General features: G+C 35.5%; 1 protein-coding gene across 4 annotated transcripts in view; it reads left to right on the forward strand.

Moving 5' to 3' along the window:
• Positions 1–19,441, forward strand: part of MRPS9 (mitochondrial ribosomal protein S9) — a 57,521-nt gene that overhangs the window by 13,940 nt on the left and 24,140 nt on the right. For all 4 annotated transcript variants that reach the window (XM_023536591.1, XM_023536592.1, XM_011370134.2 and 1 more), the window contains exons 3-4: positions 13,720–13,782; positions 13,867–13,897. In XM_023536591.1, coding sequence (XP_023392359.1) covers positions 13,720–13,782; positions 13,867–13,897 — 94 coding nt within the window. The remainder of the gene's footprint in view (positions 1–13,719; positions 13,783–13,866; positions 13,898–19,441) is intronic.

Raw genomic sequence — 19,441 nt, forward strand, 5'->3', positions numbered from 1 at the left:
AAGTCTCACATTTTGTATCAATTAACTCTTTGGACATTTTATTAAATTTAGTGAACTCCCTTTGGCATATGAGTAGATATAAAAGCAAAGAGGACAGTGAAAACCAATTGTCATCAAGGTTTTAAAATTATATACCCATTATGGTTCTTGTTTTCATTTTATGGTTTTGAAACTTATTTTTGTAAGAGGTTCAGTGACATATATAATCTGAGAGACAATATAACTTTTGAGTCTCATTTAGCATTTCCATACTGATAAAATGCTTAGTTATTTCTAAGACAAAAATAAATACTTTGATATCCCTTTTAAGCTTCCAGATAATCTTTGGAAGATCACTGTGATTGCTGTTACATATTTAAAAATTATAATGCTTTTTATGTGTGTTTGGCTTTTAATATATAAATTAAAAGTAGGTACAGTAATTTTTTCTGTTTTTTTTTAATATGATCAAGACATTAGATATTCCACAAAAGAGAATTTTCCATTAATTTTAACTTATAATAAAAAATACCACCCCTTTTTAAAAACTTCTTATACATGTGCAATGCTGTCTGGGAGCCTTATACACATTCCTTATGGGATAGTAAGTATTTGTTGTTGAAGAGACCAAGGCAGTACAAGGTGATTTTGTATCCAAAGTCTGTTTGGTCTATACTTCCAAAGATTAATTATTTTTAGTAACATTTTCTAAAATGATTTGCAGTTTCCCCAACCTTGTATAGTAGAGTATAGTGAGTATATTTTAACATTACAGTGCCTCAGGATTTTCCTTTTTAGTATGGTTGTTAAATTGTTATACCCCAACTGTGGCTCATAGTGCATGTTTGTGCTTGCACTGAATGGTCTGCCTATGCTTAATTCTGGTTCTTGCCATCTCCTTTCCTGTCAAGGTGTCTCTGCCTCTGTGTCTGCCTCTAGCCACTCTTGCCTGCCTTCCACCCTTCCAGCATAATGAAACTTGCTGGGTTTGTGAATTAAATCTAAGAGCCATTGGATTCAGCATGAGGTTCTATATGCCTTTCCTACTGAATAAAATCATGAATTTTTGTCAGCTGTTTCTGCTCTCCATAGGCCTTTTTTTTGGTTGATGTATAGGTTTATAGCTTTATTCCAGAAAGTTGAGTTTGAATCTGGGCTTTGGCCTTAATGAATGCAGCATACATAACTTATGTGTGAAAAATATTCTTAGCTAATTTAATATGCTAGTGTTTCCTTAAAAAGGCTTTTAATAAGAGTTCAGATGTGAGTTGGTAAAATAAGAAGAAATATCACAGATAAAATTTTGTGAATAAAAATAATTCTGCTTGTCACTGTTGATTTTAGTCATTATTTAGATTTTTAATTATTAAAACTACAGACTGTATATCTACTTGTTAGATTTTTTTTGCAAAATTTGCTATATTTAATGTTCAGTCTTGCTATTAAATTTATATGAAAAAATTATTTTTAGTTGGTAAAATACCAAATTAACTAAAAATAAATTAGTCACAAACAGCTATAGATTTTCTCCATTTCAAAAAGTTTAATTTTTCCTGATTTTTTAAAGTATATCGAAAAGAAAAAAACCACTTTTTGCTCTTTCCCGCTGAACCACTAACCGATAACCTTCAGAGGATCTAACAGGAGGAAAAACTGGTCCCTTCTAACAATCAGTAGTGCATATGGTGACTTGCTAAAAAGAGCTTAAAATGCATACTGAATATTTTGAAAATAGGTCTTAATGCTGCAGTTCTCAACCCCTGTTCCATAAACCTTTCACAGGTATCTTCCAGATGTTGATCCATGTCTAAGAAGTATTTTTTGTAACAGTATATATATTGTGAGGAGGAATCTGTCAAATAAACATTGAGATGAGTGGGTTTTGTAATTCGATGTAAAGCATACTTTGATCCAAAGGATATTCTGTGTGTGGGAACTATAAAGAAATAAGCCCCAAGTATGCAACAAGGGCAGGGTATAAACAGATGTCCTCAAATCATGCCCCAAGGCTAAAGGCTGGCTGGGTATGTAGTGCAGTCAGTGCCCATGGAATTCTGTAGACACTATCACACATTGTTACATTAGAGTGGACTTGGAATGACCGTTATTGCTAATCTGTTCAGTACTGTTGAGTCTTTTTTAATCTTTTCAAATGTACCATCAAAAATGATTCCTCCAGAAATCACGCCATAAGCACACAAAGTTAAGGACCACTGATATGTGCATTTTCATTTTTGAGTTAAGCAGTATCTGTTATAAATTTTAAGGTGGAGACGTTGTGGTTATATAAAATATTATGAATGTGGAATTGCACTTGCATTTACTAATGTCTTTATTTGGGAATTAAAAGTTAAGTTCTATATTACTATAGAATTTCAGGAAAAAAGCCAGCAAATTGATATATAACACTGCTGAAGCCTACCAATTACTTTTTAATTGGTATTATAGACCTCATTCTGAAACCAGAATGTTTTATTCTCCTAAGTGTGAATGTGCTGTATGAAGTTTCTCTAATTGATTTGCTGTGCCCATTCCATTTGATGTATCATTTTTCACAATATTTCATAATTTGTGCTCACTTCTAATGAACAGAGTCGTTAGGACAGGCATGTCTAAGTACAACTGACAGCTAACATTAGGTGCCAGATGCAGTTTATAAAGCTATGTAGAAATGTAGAGAACAGTTTAAATAAATTAGCACCTGTACATTAGTCTCACTTGCTAGTAATTTATAAGCGAATCAGTAGAGATGACATTTAGGTAAGTCATTGATCAAGTTAACAGCTGCAAACCCCCTGCCCAGCTGGGATACCTAATTAATTGAGATTGCATTCCTGACCCTGTGCTTCTGGGCTGAGTCTGCAGTCCTTTTATACTTTGACATAAACCAAAGAATAGAGTTAAATACTTTCCCTTCATTTCAGGGAACCCTTCCATTACCAACATTCTAGGTAAAATCTAAAAAATCAAGAAACATGTTTACAAATGAGAATCATATTACTCTATGAGTTACTTGGATTAACTTGTAAAAGTTTACATTCTTTATTTTTGTCGGTATTTTTTTATTTTAGATTCAAATAAATCATGCTGCAGTCTAATAAATTTATAAAGGATTCTCTCTATACTTATCATTAACTGTATACATATGGTTTTGGACTTATGAGAGAGTTGTATTTTGGTAAACCCAATGTTAAGTTGAAAATATCGTAAGTCAGAATACATTTTTTAAAAAAAGAAATTTAATACACCTAACCTACCGAACATCATAGCTTAGCCTGGCCTACCTGAGACATGCTCAGAGCACTTACATTAGCCCATTGTTGGACAAAGTCTCTGTCACCGTGAACACACTGTCACGTACTGGTTGGGCACCCTGGTGATCACGTGGCCAGCTGAGAGCTTTGGGCACTGCCACTGTCCAGCATCACAAGAGTACCGTACTGCCTGTCAGTTGAGGAAAGGATCAAAATTCAAAACTTTAAGTATGTTTTTCTGTGAAATGCATATCTCTTTTGCACCACCATGAAGTTGAAAAATTATAAGTTGAATCATTGTAAGTTGGGGACTGTCTGTTCTCCACCTTTTTTTTTTCCCCCAGAAGAAGCAGGGTTTTTGTTTTTTGTTTTTGTCACAACCAATCATTGAACCGAAGCCATATATGTAACAATTTTTTCAAATGTGGGATTAGTTAAAAACATCCAAGAACTTTGCCAAGTTGAATTCCATACAAATTCAAGAACATAATATAGAAATTGTTAAGGTAGAACTTACTATGGGAAAATACCCTGTGTTTCCTTATGGCTCACATTTTCTTCGGAGTGAATTTAAAACTGAAAGATTAAGGCATCAACAACCTTAAATCAGAGTGAGGCAGTGATTTTGCACCTGTTTTAGTATGTGTTCATGGGTGTTGATGGTGTTTGAATACCTGTTTGTTAACTACAGACCACGTCCAAATTCTTACTCCTAGACTGAGAAAAGGTCTCTTGAAATAAATGTTAAGCCTAAAACAAATAAAAATATTAGGCTAGTAATAATTAGGCTATTTTCAAGCTTTTTGAAGAATCATTAATCGAGTTCCAACTGATATACATAGTTTTGTTTTTGTGGAAGGATTGTTTTTCTTGGTTTAAGTAAGTTTTTCATATAGATTGCTTAGAAGTGAAAAAGTACTTATTTCAGATAATTATGAAATTTCTGCTAATTCTGTCCTGGTTGATAAACTTGGTCCAGGTGGGCCAAACCCCAATTCCGATATGAAATGCCAATTTTCCTCTGATTTTCAGGCACTCGAGGGCCATTTCCTGCTGGTGCTTTTTCTCTAGTGCCGGGATGAGGCCACACTCGTGTCAGGGAATCACAGGGCACAGCATTTGACAGATTGATCAACATTAACAGAGCCAGGTAGTTCCCACACCACTTCCTCCAGTGATTTTCTGGTTACCTTAATTTCACCTGTCCTTATATTTAAATTCTGCCTTTTTTATCATTCTAATATAGGTAGTTCTGAATAACATATCAGAAAACTGCTTTAAAAAACTATTTTAACACTTCCTTTGCCTTTGTGTTTCTCATTTTCTTTTCTAGTTATACTTCTGAACCTTTCCTAACCAAATCTTTACCTCAATTTAAAATTTTATGTGAAATTGCCCAGCTGTCCCCAACCATTTTTGTTACTAACTCTATATTATAATTATCTTATTTAAAATACTCTCCTTAGCTTTATGTTGAATTGGGAATTTTATTTTTAGTCATGGTGTATTTTGGGAAGCCCCAGGGACTCAGGAAATCAGCCCATGGAAAACTATCTTCCATGAAGTGTTGTCCAGTATGGGGCAGAGGCTGTCAGGTGTGAGGAGTGAGGATGAAGTCTGTGGCTTCAGGAAGAGCAAGGGGAAGTCTCTTGGAAGAGCCTGTGGCTTTTAAGGGAAACTGCTCGAGAAAGCCAAAGGGCAGTGGGGGTGAGGATAGAGATGGAGAGTTAAATTTTTATTTCAAAGAGCTTGAGCAAATGCCCTGCTACTAAAATAAATGTCAAGTTCCAGTGCCCTAATAGACCAACTTAGGGGCATAGGGTGTACCTGCCACTGGCCTAATTTCTCCTAGCCTGGCCTTGAGTTAGGGCTAGGTAATCCTGGTCAGGGAAGGCAAAGTCTTAATCTTGGGCTACGGGATAGAAAGAAGGTCTGAAAGGATAGAAGCAGGATACTGTTATGCTCCCTGAGAGGGTCTTGCTCCCATCACAGGGTGGTTTGGGGTCAGTGTCTTCAAAGCTGATACTGAGCTGCCCATAATAACAAGTAGCAGTTACTTCAGCAAGACCACGCTGGTGACATGGGTGCTGAAACAGCCGACTGCAGCACACATGTCTGTGTGCTTTGCAGTCATGTAGACTTTCCAGTAGCTACGTCATTGGCAATGGCAGGCTTTGGAGAGAAAGATGCTGGTGGGGAGACTTACTCTGGACCTAGACTGAAAGCCACACGAGAGTGAGCAAGAGGAGGTGCCCTGGAAGACAATTTGCAAACAAGGCCCTATTCTCGCGGGCTCCCAAGGACGATGTTGTTTCTTCAACTGAGTGTTCCTATGACACAAGAGGAGGTAGGCACTTGTCATTTTTGTCATTATGTTTGGTGACTTTTATGCTTTGTTTCTAGGAGGAAGGAGTTGCAAAAACATGCAGAAAGAGTTTTCAGTATCTGTTACAACTCGATATTTTTATCTTTTTCTTTCCGTTAGCAAGATTAACAAGGGAAAAAGAACAAAAGGGTGGGGGGATAACAAGAGCTGTGACAATAAGGACCCTCAAATTAATGAAAACTACAAGAAGACCAATTGGGAATCTGGAGACTTTTGTGATATTACTCTCATTTTCACCCCATATGCATATTTGTGGGTATACATGCACTTAGATTTTCTGCTACTTCCAGTATATAAATGTTTCTCTCTTCTGCCCCAGCACTGAAATCCAGGCTGAAATGGGGTATACGATCCAAATTCTCTTACCTTAGGCCCATTCTGCACAGGCCGTTCTGGTCAGTGGCAGAGGGCCTCAGCAGTGCCAAGAGAGGTGTCGGGAACACCAGCTTTCCAGGTGGTTTCCATGATGGCGTTAACCCATTCAAGCCTCGAAGAATCAAGTCACATTTCTGAGGTGTTAAAGTGCTACCGTCCCACCCTCTTACCTCACGAAAGAGAAAATCAGGAACAGTCATCAAGCCCAGCTTCATTGTGGAAATCTATTCAAAGACTGTCTGGTTACTACTCTGTTGTGGCAGTAGATTTTTGCTTTTTAACTTAAACCAGTAAAATTAAATTGTGGACTTTGTAACAATTTAATGAAATTTAAAAGCCTTGCTGAAATACACATCAGTAGCATCAGTACAGTACTAGCTGTACTGCTTGAAGGCTTTGGTCAAAACAGCCTATAGCTGTGTGGTTTCCCCTAGCTATGTGTTGTTTAAATTAAAGTTAATTGATATTAGATAAAATTTAGTTCTTTGGTTGTACTTCTAACATGTCAAGTGCACATGAGTCATGTAGGCTTATTGGCTGTCGTATCAGACAGCACAGATTATAGACTAATTCTGTCATTGGAGGAAGTTCTGTTGGGCAATGTTGCCTAGACCATTGCTCTGACACTTCCCCTCTAAACAAGAATTTGTATTTTTGCCTTGTTATTTAAAAGAAAAAAATACTTTGGAAGTATAAGTAATATTCTGCATTTTCATTTTTATATTGTCTTTCACTGAAACAATGTAAAATGCCCTAACTGCTTTGGAAAACAGCTCAAAAATACTACAAAAGAATAAAGAGAAATTTAGAAGTGTAGAAAATGGTTGCTTTTATCTGAATGAAACAACAGAGGAAACCAGCATTTGAGTGGGGAACAGAGATGTGTTTAGCAAAGACAAGAAAAAACTTGCAGAGATATAGGAGGGGGCATAGCTGTAAAAGAGGGGAAGACAGCGACCTCATATGGAAGAGACCTGAAAAAAAGTCTTGAGATTTGAAAAGAAGCCTTGGTGACTCTTGACCAAGCAGTTGCACATCTGGAATTATGGTGAGGCCAGATTGAAATCTGTTGGGGGAAAGAATGGAGTGTTACAGTAAGTGAGCCTGTGCTTCTGAGGATAGGAATGGGAGTAGGAATTGAGGGTTGTTTGTTGGCTCGGATGACACCAGGAGTCCTGTTTAGATGACCCTTTCACCTGAGCACTTGGCATGTGAAAGGAAAAAAGTACATTTCAGCCCTTTGTGATTGCTCCAGGTAATGTGGAAGTCGAAGGCAGAAACAAGGATGGGGAGAAAATGGCCTGGCCATACTGGTCTGGCCAAGATGGAGGAGCAGTAGGAAAGCATGGCACGTGCGCTAATAGGGGTGTGAATAGAGAAGGGAGTAACGGGGTCCTAGAGGGGTCAGGGAAGTGGTTGCAGGCAAGGTGGCGTTTGATGTAATTCTCAGAAGACAAATGGGAATGTGTTAAATGGAGAAATAGATTAAAGGTATTCCTGGCAGGGAAAACAGCATGTAAAGGCACTTGTTTAGAAAGGCTAAAGTGACTTAAGAAAAGCCGAATGAAAAATATCACTGAAAAAAGTAACTGACCACCCTCCTCAATATGTCATGTCTTATAATCATGAAAACATTTTTCAAGTACTGGCACTTCCGGTGATTCTGGTTTGTAAGGACATCAACTTCATTGTTTCTAGGGATTAAATAGGTATTTATAAAAGCATAGCACACAGCAGGTACTTGATAAATGTGAGCTCTACAAAAATGTTCAGTCTGTGTTAAGTACTTGCCCACATTCTTATAACCTATAACCATGTAACCTATAAATAGTTCTGTCACACGTCCTGTGTATATTACTTTATTATGTCATGTGATTTTACGTATCTCTTGTAACAGCCCCTGTGTTTGAGATTATGTGCGCATCTGTCTCCACTGCTATGAGTGAGGAATCATATCTTTTACCCATCTTTCTAAACTAGCAGAGCGCCTGAAATTGGGTGGGATAAATATTTAGTGAATAATATTCGTCAAGGTAAATGGTCACTTAATTTTCCTGTAAGCACATTTGGGTTTTACTTGTAATTTTGCTGCTAAATAGCTGCATGTCCTTGATGTCAATGAAGTAAACCTGTTTTCTGAGAGAATTAGATTGGTTCTCTGAGATAGCCAAGGAAGAAAGAGCATGTTCCGAAATTAAATCTCAGAAGGTTCAAGTTTGAGCTTTGCCATTTATTTCAGTGTGATCTTGGGCTAGCTGCTTTAACTGCTTCTTCTTCATCTGTAAAATAGAGGTAATGAATGCATGACTATAAGTCTTAAAAGAATGTGGGCAAGTGCTTCACGTAGACTGAACATTTTTATAGAGCTCACATTTATCAAGTACCTGCTGTGTGCTATGCTTCCATAAATACCTTATTTAATCCTCACAACAAATGGATGAAGTGCTGTCCTTACAAACCAGAGTCACCGGAAATGGTGGTCCTTGAAAAATGTTTTTATGGCTATAAGACACAATAAGGATTATGTTATTTACATATTCATCCTATTTTCATGTTTAACACTCCCTTTCTTCAGAATTCTGAAATGCGATGAAAGCAAGGGTTTATAACGTGTAATGCTGTGCCCAGAACATAGTGATAGGCTGTTCAACTTAATACCAACTCTCAGAATTTTCTCGTTCGTAGAAATATTTACTGTTTATTTCAATCAAAAGGGTATTCACCGACTTGAGTTTTAACAGCTGTGTGTGCTGACTGAGTTAAGTAGGCACAGAAAGCAGCAAAATGCCTTTTTTCATAAAATCCAGGTAGTCCTTTGTTTGCTTCAGAATTTGTAAGAAATCTGATTTAGTGTGCCCACAGGAGATCAGTGGGAGGAGCAGGTAGGGTCGCGTTGATGCTAGTCCACGCGTACTGAACAGAGGCAGAAAGCATACCAGGAGCGTGTCTTTCTCTTTTCTGTATTTAATTTGGTTAAAAAACAACTGGTTTATTTACTGTTCCCTCTCTTGTTCCTTTTTTTCCATCTTATGGTTTTCATTGTTTTTACTGAATTTAAGATTTTGCTTTTTATCTGAAATGGTATCCTTTGCTCTGTGGACCTTCTTCATAGTATTTGGTACAAAACCTAATATATTTAGGAACAAATATAATATAGTTGGTATAATATAGCATAGTGTATATATACTATATTACTAATTACTGATACAGCATGCAGTATATTATGTAGCATAGTATAATATAGTTGGTAAATTGTATTATTACAACCTGATAGAGTGAGGAATTATAAATTAGTAAATGTTAATTTATTTTAGCTGAGGTTTTCTTTTTTAAGGCAAACCCACTTTCCCTCATCCTTTCATTGAATTTAGAATACTTCCAGCAAATTCTTTATTAGCTTGTTTTCTATTTTTTTTTTTTAATTCAGATTGCCTGTAATACCTAGACATCCTTTGCAATTGACAGTTTATTTTCACGTTTACCAGTTAACTTACTTGTGACTTTTCTAAGTCATCTTTTTTCATTGGAAATCCAACTGTAGGATGGAATTCTTCACATTTTCATTTCCCTCTAGGACCCTATTTGGTGGTCATCTAAGGTAAGAGTCATTTTCACATTTGAAAATGCCAGCGATGTCTTGAAACCAACTTGAAAGTCATTTGGATTTCCCGCCTTGTAATTATGGTGAAGAGTTGAACTGAGTCTTCCACGTTGTTTAGTATTCTCACCCAGGCCTTGGATTCAGTAGTTGCTTTGCTTCTGGCCAGCTTGGGGCTCCTCTGTATCACTGTGAGAACCAGGCCTGAAGTCCAGCTGGCTCACAGATGCTGTAGGCTCCTGGTACACTCTACTGAGACAGGTTGGGCTTGGGAAAACCACATTTACTTAATTTTTAAGATTTTTCCCCCAACTTTTTATTTTAAAGAAAATTGAAATTTTCAGAGAATTTGAATATAGTATGGACACAAACGTGCACCACATCTGCACACCCTTCACACAGGTTTCCTTGGCATGGATTTGCCAGTTGTTAATGTTCTGCCACCTTTATCTCTCTGTATATATAAATTTTTTTGAGTGAGCCATTCAGAATGCAGATACAACACTTAACCTCTAAATATATCAGCATTTATTTAAAACCTAAATACATATACCCTTTATACCATCGTCTCCCACAATACCACTAGTACATCTAATACAATTGCAATTCTGTAATGTTATATGTAATCAGTATGGAAATGTCCCCACTTTTCCCCAAAATGTCTTTATAGCTGGAGTTTTACATAACCCAGACCACCCATCTTATATAATTGTCCCTCATTCTGGCTTTCTAATTGCTTCTTTATGATCAGATTTAGAATGTATAAATGACACTACTTTACTTACATGATATTGTAGTTTTCTCATTGCCTCACACCAGGAGGCATATAATCAATTTGTCCCACTGTTGATTGTCCGTTTGTTAAGGTGGTGACCACTAGACCTTTTTATTGTAAAAGTAGTTTTTCCCTTCTGTAACTCGTAATCTGTAGGGTGGTATGTTGAATCCATGTGAATATTCTATTCCCCAATAACCTTTCAGCCAGTGACTTTAGCTTCCACTGATGATCCTTGCCTGAAATGAATAATTACCCTGGAAGTCGTAAAACAATAATTTTCTACTTCTGTCATTCCTTCTACTTTTATTAACTAGAATTGTTTTTATAAAGAGGCTTTCCTTTTCTCCTTGTCTACCCTTCAGAATGTGTGTGTGTGTGCATGCACACTGTTAAACATAAGCATACCCCCCATGTTGAGTGTGTTATAAGGCATTGTCATTGTCATTGTTCTTTTCAGTGTTCAAATTGTCTCATGTTGGCCTGTGTCCTTTGAGCGCTTCCTTGTTTCCTGGCACAGAAGATGCCTTAGGCTCACTTTGTACTTTCCCTGCCTTAGGCCTGGAATCAGCCTTTTCTCCAAGAGACTCTGTTCCTTATACTAGGAAATCATATTTAGAAACCAAGATTTGAATGCTAGGGGCCACCCACACTGCTCCTGGAATTCTATTGCTTCTATGCTCTGTCCGGGGACAGAATTAAAAAATAATATTTTAAAAATATTATAGGAGTAATATAGGAAAGAATGTTTTTTAAGGATCATGAGTTTATATTGATTTGTGTAATTCAAACTTAACATTACTTTTATATTTTTATCTCCCGTAAAATTTTGGTTATTATAAAAAATATATTTACTTATTTCCTTTATGCTGCAATATATACAAAATATTTCAGAATTATATTACTATTAACAGTAAGCCTACCATGTGAAGTTGAAGATTTACTTGTAATTATTTTTGTCATTAGAAATAGGTTTGTTTCTGTTTGTATTGTTTTAGAGTTTGTTTTGAAAATTTTTGTCTTTAATATATAAAACATTTACATACTTTAAAGTTTGAGTATATATGGAAAGGTATACTCAGAGAAGTCTTACTCTCATCCCTGTACTTTTCACCCTGCTCCCACCTATCCCTTAATAGACAATGATTTTTATTAGTTTCCATTTTATTCTTCCTCTGTTTATGTTTACAAAAAGAAACCTTTGTGTATTTTTCTCCTATTTTTATATGTATTTTCTTATTTCTATTTCTCTTCCTTATACCAGTGGTCTCATTTTACGTACATTCTTTTTGCATCTTGCTTTTCTCAATCTTTTTTTTAATGGCTATAGTGCAAGGGTCTGATACCGGTCAATGGCCTGTTAGGAACTGGGCCACACAGCAGAAGGTGAGCGGTGGGTGAGCAAGCGAAGCTTCATCTGTATCTGCAGCTGCTCCCCAATGCTAGCATCACTGCCTCAGCTCCACCTCAGATCATCAGGTGTTAGAATCTCATAGGAGCACCAGCCTCTGGTGACAAAAAAGTTGGAGACTGCTGCATAGAGTACTTGATCACATAGATGTACCATCATTTATTCAACCAAACTCTTGTGTATGGGGATTTGGTCATTTCTAATATTTTGCTCTTAGAGATCAATGAATAACCTGTGCTTATGTTGTTTGTATTTATGGGGGGAGGTACCGGCAGGGTAAATTCGTGGAAGCGGGATTGCTTGGGGAAATGTATATATAGTTTTGTTAGATAGTGCCAAACTTCCAACCTTAGAGGTGGTACCATTTGACACTGCCACCAGCAAGGCGTTAGAGAGTCTCTAACCTGGCCAGCAGAGTGCTGTCAAGCTTTTGAGCTTTTGCTAGTCCTCGTAGATGAAAAATGTTATTTCATTGGTTTTAATTGCACTTTTGTTATTATGAATGCATTTGAAAACAAAATTTTCTTTTTTTTATGTAGTTTAATTGATTAGTCTTTTTTTACTTCTAAATTTTGAGTCATAGTTAAGACTTTCTGACGTCTGCATTTTAAAGGAATTCACCCATATTGTCTTCCCGTACTTGTTTTTTTTTGTTTCGTTTTGTTTTTCATTTTCTATTTGTATCTCTCTGACTCATTTGGAGTTTATCCTGGTGTGAGGTTTGGATTGTTTTATCCTTTTTCCAAATGGCAATCAGTAGTCTCACATCACTTATTATAGAATCCATTTTTTTCTTCTTCAGAGAGGGAAGGGAAAGGTATGCCTGGTTTTAGAAGGGAACAGTTCACAAAATTAACATTCTGATATAGAAGATTTTTTTGTGTGTAAGTCAATTTTATTGGCAAAAAGCTGAATGAGAATGAAGCTTGACCCAGAGACACAACTGGACTCCCTAATGTAATTGAATTTATACCTCACCATTACAGGCCCTGACTTTTCAGGAGCAGGACTGAATCCAGCACACTGGCTGTGTGGTGGGCAGAGCAGGCCCTCCCCGACCACGGGCTCTCCAAAGGGCAGCACTGTGCCCACACGACCTGCCAGTTCATTCTGAGGCCAGATAGGGCGCTCAGATCCAGGGCCACAGACTTTTACCTGACATCATCCAACAAAAATGAAAGTGCAGTTTTTTCGTTTTTGTTTTTAATTGTGAGAAAGGGGATTGGAGAAGACACGGTAATTGTTTTCCAGTTGGTGGTAGTGCTGCTGCCTCGGAAGTAAAGGACATTTGGAAATGTGTAGGTGTGAGATTTGTCACAAGCGCTGTGGATGTCACTGGCTCAGATTTTTAGAAAAGGGCTAGGGATGTTAAATGACCTGCAGTATTAGGGAAAGTTGCCTACATTGGAGCTGTCACATTCAAGTGCCAGTAGTAGCATCTCTATTGAGAAACAGACATTAACGAGAACTTGTTTCCCTGCCCATTTGTCACTTACTAGCCATCTTGGTTCACAGATCCACTTTTGAGATATCACAGTGTGTTCTAGTCATCCTTATTTCACTTAATAGAGGCTCCAAAGCAGTGAGGCTGGCAATTTGGGTATGCCAAAGAGAAGCTGTGAACTTTACCATAGTTGTGTATGTGTTGGAAGAAACACAGAATATACAGGGTTTGGTGTTATCCATGGTTTTGGGCATCCCTGCGGATCTTGGAACTATCTCCTTTGGATAAGGGGACACTACTGTAGTTACAGATTTTTTTTCTTTTGGAGGATTATGTATGCAGTAATTTATGCTTTCATTTAAAATGTTTTGAAATGAAATAATGTATTGAAACTCTTAGTTCGGTGTCTGGCACATAGTAAGCACTCAATAACTATTAGTCGTGACATTAACTGGTTTTTATAACAATTGTTAATGAACCTTTATGTATATTTTCAGAGAGCTATTGCTTACCTTTTTCCCAGTGGTTTGTTTGAGAAGCGAGCCAGGCCAATAATGAAGGTAATTACCTTAATATTTTAAAAAATTTAACTTAGGTTTATATGTTACAATAATTATCTGATGCACTTTTAATTTATTTTACAGCATCCTGAACATATTTTTCCAAAACAAAGAGGTAAGTTTGCTCAAGAATTAAACAAACAGTTCTTTTTTACTACAGTGTTTTGCTGCACATCAGCACCCACTCATGTATTACGGCGACGCACTCTCATGTCCTGGCAGAGTCACATCATTGGTCAGAAATAGTTTATAACTAATAACGAATGATGGGGGTTTGTAACCGATTTCTTCTTAATTAAGTAATATTAAAATTAGATCAGATTAGAGTGTATGCCTATAATGTCACATTAATTTATTTGCATTCTAATATGCTTTTTGATGAAGATGTTTGGTACAGATCTGAAAACTAATTCAGTGGCGTTTTTTTTACATCAAAATTAAAAATTTTTCTTCATATTTTCACTGAATATAGATCCCCCCATTTTTTGGTCTTTATTGATGTGATTCCATTGTCTTTCTCGCATTGTTTCTGATGAGCAATTAACTATCATTCTTACCTGTCCCCCACTATCTCCCTCCACTGTTTTCTCTGGCTTCTCTTAAGATTTTCTCTTTATCTTTTAAATCTGTAAGATAAAATCTTGAAGAAAACATACAATAAGACTTAAGGTTGCCAGGAAGTAATATATTTACTATTTTCTAGTTTACATTAGGAACCTCTTATTCATTGTGAGTGGATGGTAGTTGTCAATTCATTTAAAAAGTTTTAAAGCAGGAAATTATTTCTCAAAAACACTAAACATATAAATTTATATTTACTTATCAATCTTTTGCCATAACCCTAGAGGTTTTTTTTTTCTTTGAGTATGTATTTCTTCCTCATTTCTTTTGCATAACCCTGCCACTGATACATCATCAAAGATTTTTAGTTTTGATTCTTTACAGTGGAACAAAGAACTTGAACTTCCTAACAAATCTGAGTGCAGAGTATTTCTATATTTCTACAGATTTTTCCCCTTACCACACTGAAGTTCAACAAACTTTTTTTAGTGACTTGCCTTTGAGTCTAAAGCAGCCAACTTAGTTTTCATAGAAGCAACAGCTGTCTTTTCTGTTTTCACTCCTATTTCATCTGTTTTTATAATATTTAGTTTATGTAATTATAGAAATAAATACACTGTGATAAACAGCGATAGTGATTTTTTAGGTGGCTCCTCTGTTTTTCAACGTCTCAGGCTCCTCACTTCTCTCTCTTCCTCTCTGTTTTACATATCTCTACTAATTGCATCTCTTTTTATATATCTGCCCCTCTAAGACTGGTTCTTTCTGTCAAATTTTACCAGCTTTTCAGCATTAGAAGTTTATTATTACTGTCAGCTGGGCTTAACAACTGAAACTTCTGTACATTCCTGCAAAATGCCCATGTGTTATTTTAGAAATACGTCACTGTTGGTAGGATTTTCTTACATTGCAGTTAACTATATTTAACCATGTTTAAACAATACTCCTTTATAATCAGCAACATATTTTTTGCCACCCACCTACCTACCTACCTACCAATTTTGCTATACGTTGTAAATATAGGTCAAACTGGTTTTTATGTTAAAAGATGTGAGTGAATTTTATATTTGAATAGATTATGACACCTGTAATGTGCTGCTGCTTCCCTTATTAAAAGATGAAAGCTTCCAGATTGAGTTAATATAAAAATCCTGCTTTACTGTTTAAAGCAAGTGATAAAAATATTGAGAAGAACAAAGGTATATACTGATTGATGACAGAAGCAAGGAGTAATACGTAATACTAGACAAAATGGAATTCAGAGAGATTAGAAAATGGTTCAATGAGACAAGAATGTTAGTTTATATAGATAAAACCAAAGGTTCATGGATCTGACGACCATGAACCTTATTGTACCAAGCATTTAGCATTGAAATGTTTAAAGCAAAAGCTGTTAACTAAGGCTCTAAAGAATTTGAATAGCATAGCATGATTTTATAGATACAAGTGCAAGGAATACATTTGCTATGCAGATGCCAATGGAATATTAATAGAATTATGATGTAATAGGTTATAGAGAAAACCTAACAAATTCCAAAAGGGTAGATATTATATAGATTCAATTTTTATGACTTAAAAATCAATAGAATCATTAAAGAGGAAATCAAAATTGAAATTACAGACTGTTTAGAAATATATGACGACAATGAGCACAGTTCCTATCAAACCATACTGGGATGTGGACAGTTTGTAATTCAGAGGCAAATATGATTATTAGACGTTAAGAAAGACTAGAAATAAACGAACTAAGTATTTAGTTAAAGAGACGGAAAAAAGAAGTAAGTTGATGAACAAAGTGAAGAAATTTAAAAGAAATGGTTGGATAAATAAAACTAGCTAGTTCTTTGAAAATGCCAATGAAATTAATCAGATTTTGGCAAGTCTGGTCAAAGAAAAGAGGGAAAACATAAGAGGACAATATTAATCTATTTAAAAATTTTTTTATTAAAGTATAGTTGGCATACAACATTATATTAGTTTCAGGTATACAAGTGATCCCACACTTTCTTACGATGTGCTCACTACACTAGGTCTAGTAACCATCTGTCATTGTGCGAAGTTATCACAATATTATTAACAGTTTTCCCCTTTACGTTTTTCACTCATCCCTCCATCTCTCCACCCCTCTGGCAACCATCAGTTTGTTATTTGTTTCTATGAGTCTGTTTTTGTTTTATTTGTTCACTAGTTTTAATTTAAAAAGCTACACATATAAGTGAAATCATATGGTATTTGTCTTTCTCCATCTTATTTCACCTAGCATAATACCCTCTAGGTCCAAATGGCAAGATTTGGTTCTTTTTTATTATTGAATAATATTCTATTGTATATAGGTACACATCTTTATCCATCCATCGATGGCTACCTAGGTTGCTTCCATATCTTGGCTATTATAAATAATTCTGTAACGAACGTAGGGGTTCATACATCATTTCAAATTAGTGTTTTCAATTTCTTCAGATAAATACCCAGAAGTATTACAGGGGCTTATGATAGATCTATTTTTCAGTTTTTTAAAGAATCTCCATACTGTTTTCCATAGTGGCTGCACCCATGTGCGTTCCCACCGACATTCTCCACATCCTCGCCAGTGTTTGTTATTTGTTGATAATAGCCCTTCTGACTGGTATAAGGTGGTATCTCATTTCTCTGATGATTAATGATGTTGAGCATCATATCTTCTTTGGAGAAATACCTCTTCACATCCTCTGTCCATTTTTTGACCAAATTGTTTATTTTTTTGTTACTGAGTTATATGAGTTTCTTATATATTTTTTATATCAACCCTTTATTGGATATATCATTTACAAATATATTCTCCCTTTCACTAGTTTGTATTTTCATTTTGTTGATAGTTTCCTTTGCTGTGCAGAAGATTTTTAGTTTGATAAAGTACGTTTGTTTATTTTTGCTTTTTTTCCCCTTGCCCAAAGAGACATATTCAAAAAGGTATTACTAAGGCTGATGTCAAATAATTTAATACTCTGTTTTCTTCTAGGACTTTTATGTTTTCAGGTCTTGCATTTAAGTCTTTAATACATTTTGAGTTTCTTTCTGTATACGGTATAAGAGTGTTCCAGTTTCCTTTTTTTTTTTTTTACATGATCTGTCCAATTTTCCCTACACCACTTTTTGAAGAGACTGTTATTTCTCCATTGCATATTCTTGCCTCTTGTCATAGATTAGTTGATCATATAAGCAAGAGTTTATTTCTGGACTCTCTGTTCTGTTCCATTGATCTGTGTTTCTGTTTTTGTGCCAGTACCATACTGTTTTGATTATTATAGCTTTTTAGAATAGTTTGATATCAGGGAGCATGATACCTTCAACATTGTTCTTTCTTCTCCAGATTGCTTTAGATATTCATGGTCTTTTGTGACTCTGTATAAACTTTAGGATTATTGTTTTAGTTCTGAAAAGAATGCCATAGGCATTTTGATAGGGATTGCATTGACTCTATAGATTGCTTTGAATAATATGATCATTTTAATGATAATTGTTCAATCCAAGAGCACAATATATCTTTCTATTCATTTTTGTCCTCTTCAGTTTCTTTCTTCAGTGACTTATAGTTTTCAGAGTACAGGTCTTTCACCTCCTTGGTTAAATTTATTCCTAGGTGTTTTGTTCTTTTTGATATAATTGTAAATGGGATTATTTTCTTAATTTCTCCTTTTGATCATTCGTTATTAGGATATAGAAACATGATGGATTTCTATATATTAATTTGCATCTTGCTACTTTACTAAATTCATTTATTCTAATAGTTTTTTGGTGGAATCTTTAGGGTTCTCTATATATAATATCATGTTGTCTGCAAATAATGGACGTTTTACTTGGATGACTTTTATTTCTTGTATGATTGCTGTGGCTAGAGCTTCCAATACTATATTGAACAATAGTGGTAAGAATGAGCATCCTTGTCTTCTTTCTGATCTTATAAGAAAAGCATTCAGCTTTTTATCATTGAGTATATTAACTTGGCTTCTCATATATGACTTTTATTATTTTGAGGTAAGTTCTTGCTATATCCACTTTGTTGAGAGTTTTTATCATTAATGAATATTGAATTTTGTCAGACGCCTTTTCTGCACCTATTGAGATGATCATATGATTTTTATTCTTGGTTTTGTCACATTAATTGTTTTGTGGATATTGAACCATCCTTGCATCCGTGATATAAATCCCACTTGATCATGGTGTATAATCTTTTTAATATATTGTTGAATTCAGTTTTCAGTATTTTGTTGAGAATTTTTACATCTGTGTTCACCAGGGATATTGGCCTATAATTCTCTTTTTCTGTATTATCTTTGTCTGATTTTGGTATCAGGATAATGCTGGCCTCGTAGAATAAATTCAGAAGCATTCCTTCCTCTCTAATTTTTTGGAAAAGATTGGAAAGAATAGATATTAATTTTTCTTTAAATGTTTCATAGAATTCACCTGTGAAGCCGTCCGTTCCTGGGCTTTTGTTGGTTGGAAGTTTTTCAATTAGTGCTTCAATTTCATTGCTAGTAATCAATCTGTTCAGACTTTTTGTTTCTTCCTGGTTTACTCTTGGAAGGTTGTGTGTTTCTAGAAATTTACCCATTTCTTCTAGATTGTCCAATTTGTGAGCATGTAATTGTTCTTAGTATTCTTTAAAGATCTTTTGTATTTCTGTGGAGTCAGTTGTAATCTCCTCTTTCATTTCTGGTTTTATTTATTTGGGCTCTCCCTCTTCTTTATGAGTATTGTTTGTCAATTTTATTAATCCTTTCAAAGAACCAGCTCTTAGTTTCATGTTCTTTTTAAGTGTTTTGGGGTTTTTTTGTTTTTGTTTTTTTGTCTCTATTTTCTTTATTTCCACTCTGATCTTTATTATTTCCTCGCTTTTCCTTACTTTGGTGTTTGGTGTCTGGTGAGAGCCTGCTTCCTGGTTCATAGACAGCTGTCTTCCCCTGCGTTCTTACATAGTGGAAGGGATCAGGGATCTCTCTGGAGTTCCTCTTATGAGGGCATTAAGCCTATTCATTAGGAAATAGCCTTAATTACCTCTCAAAGGTCCCAAATCTAAATACCAACATATTGTGAGAATTAGGTTCATATGAATTTT

The sequence above is a fragment of the Pteropus vampyrus genome, unplaced genomic scaffold, assembly GCF_000151845.1.
Source record: "Pteropus vampyrus isolate Shadow unplaced genomic scaffold, Pvam_2.0 Scaffold160, whole genome shotgun sequence".
In the NCBI taxonomy this organism is placed as follows: Eukaryota; Metazoa; Chordata; class Mammalia; order Chiroptera; family Pteropodidae; genus Pteropus; species Pteropus vampyrus.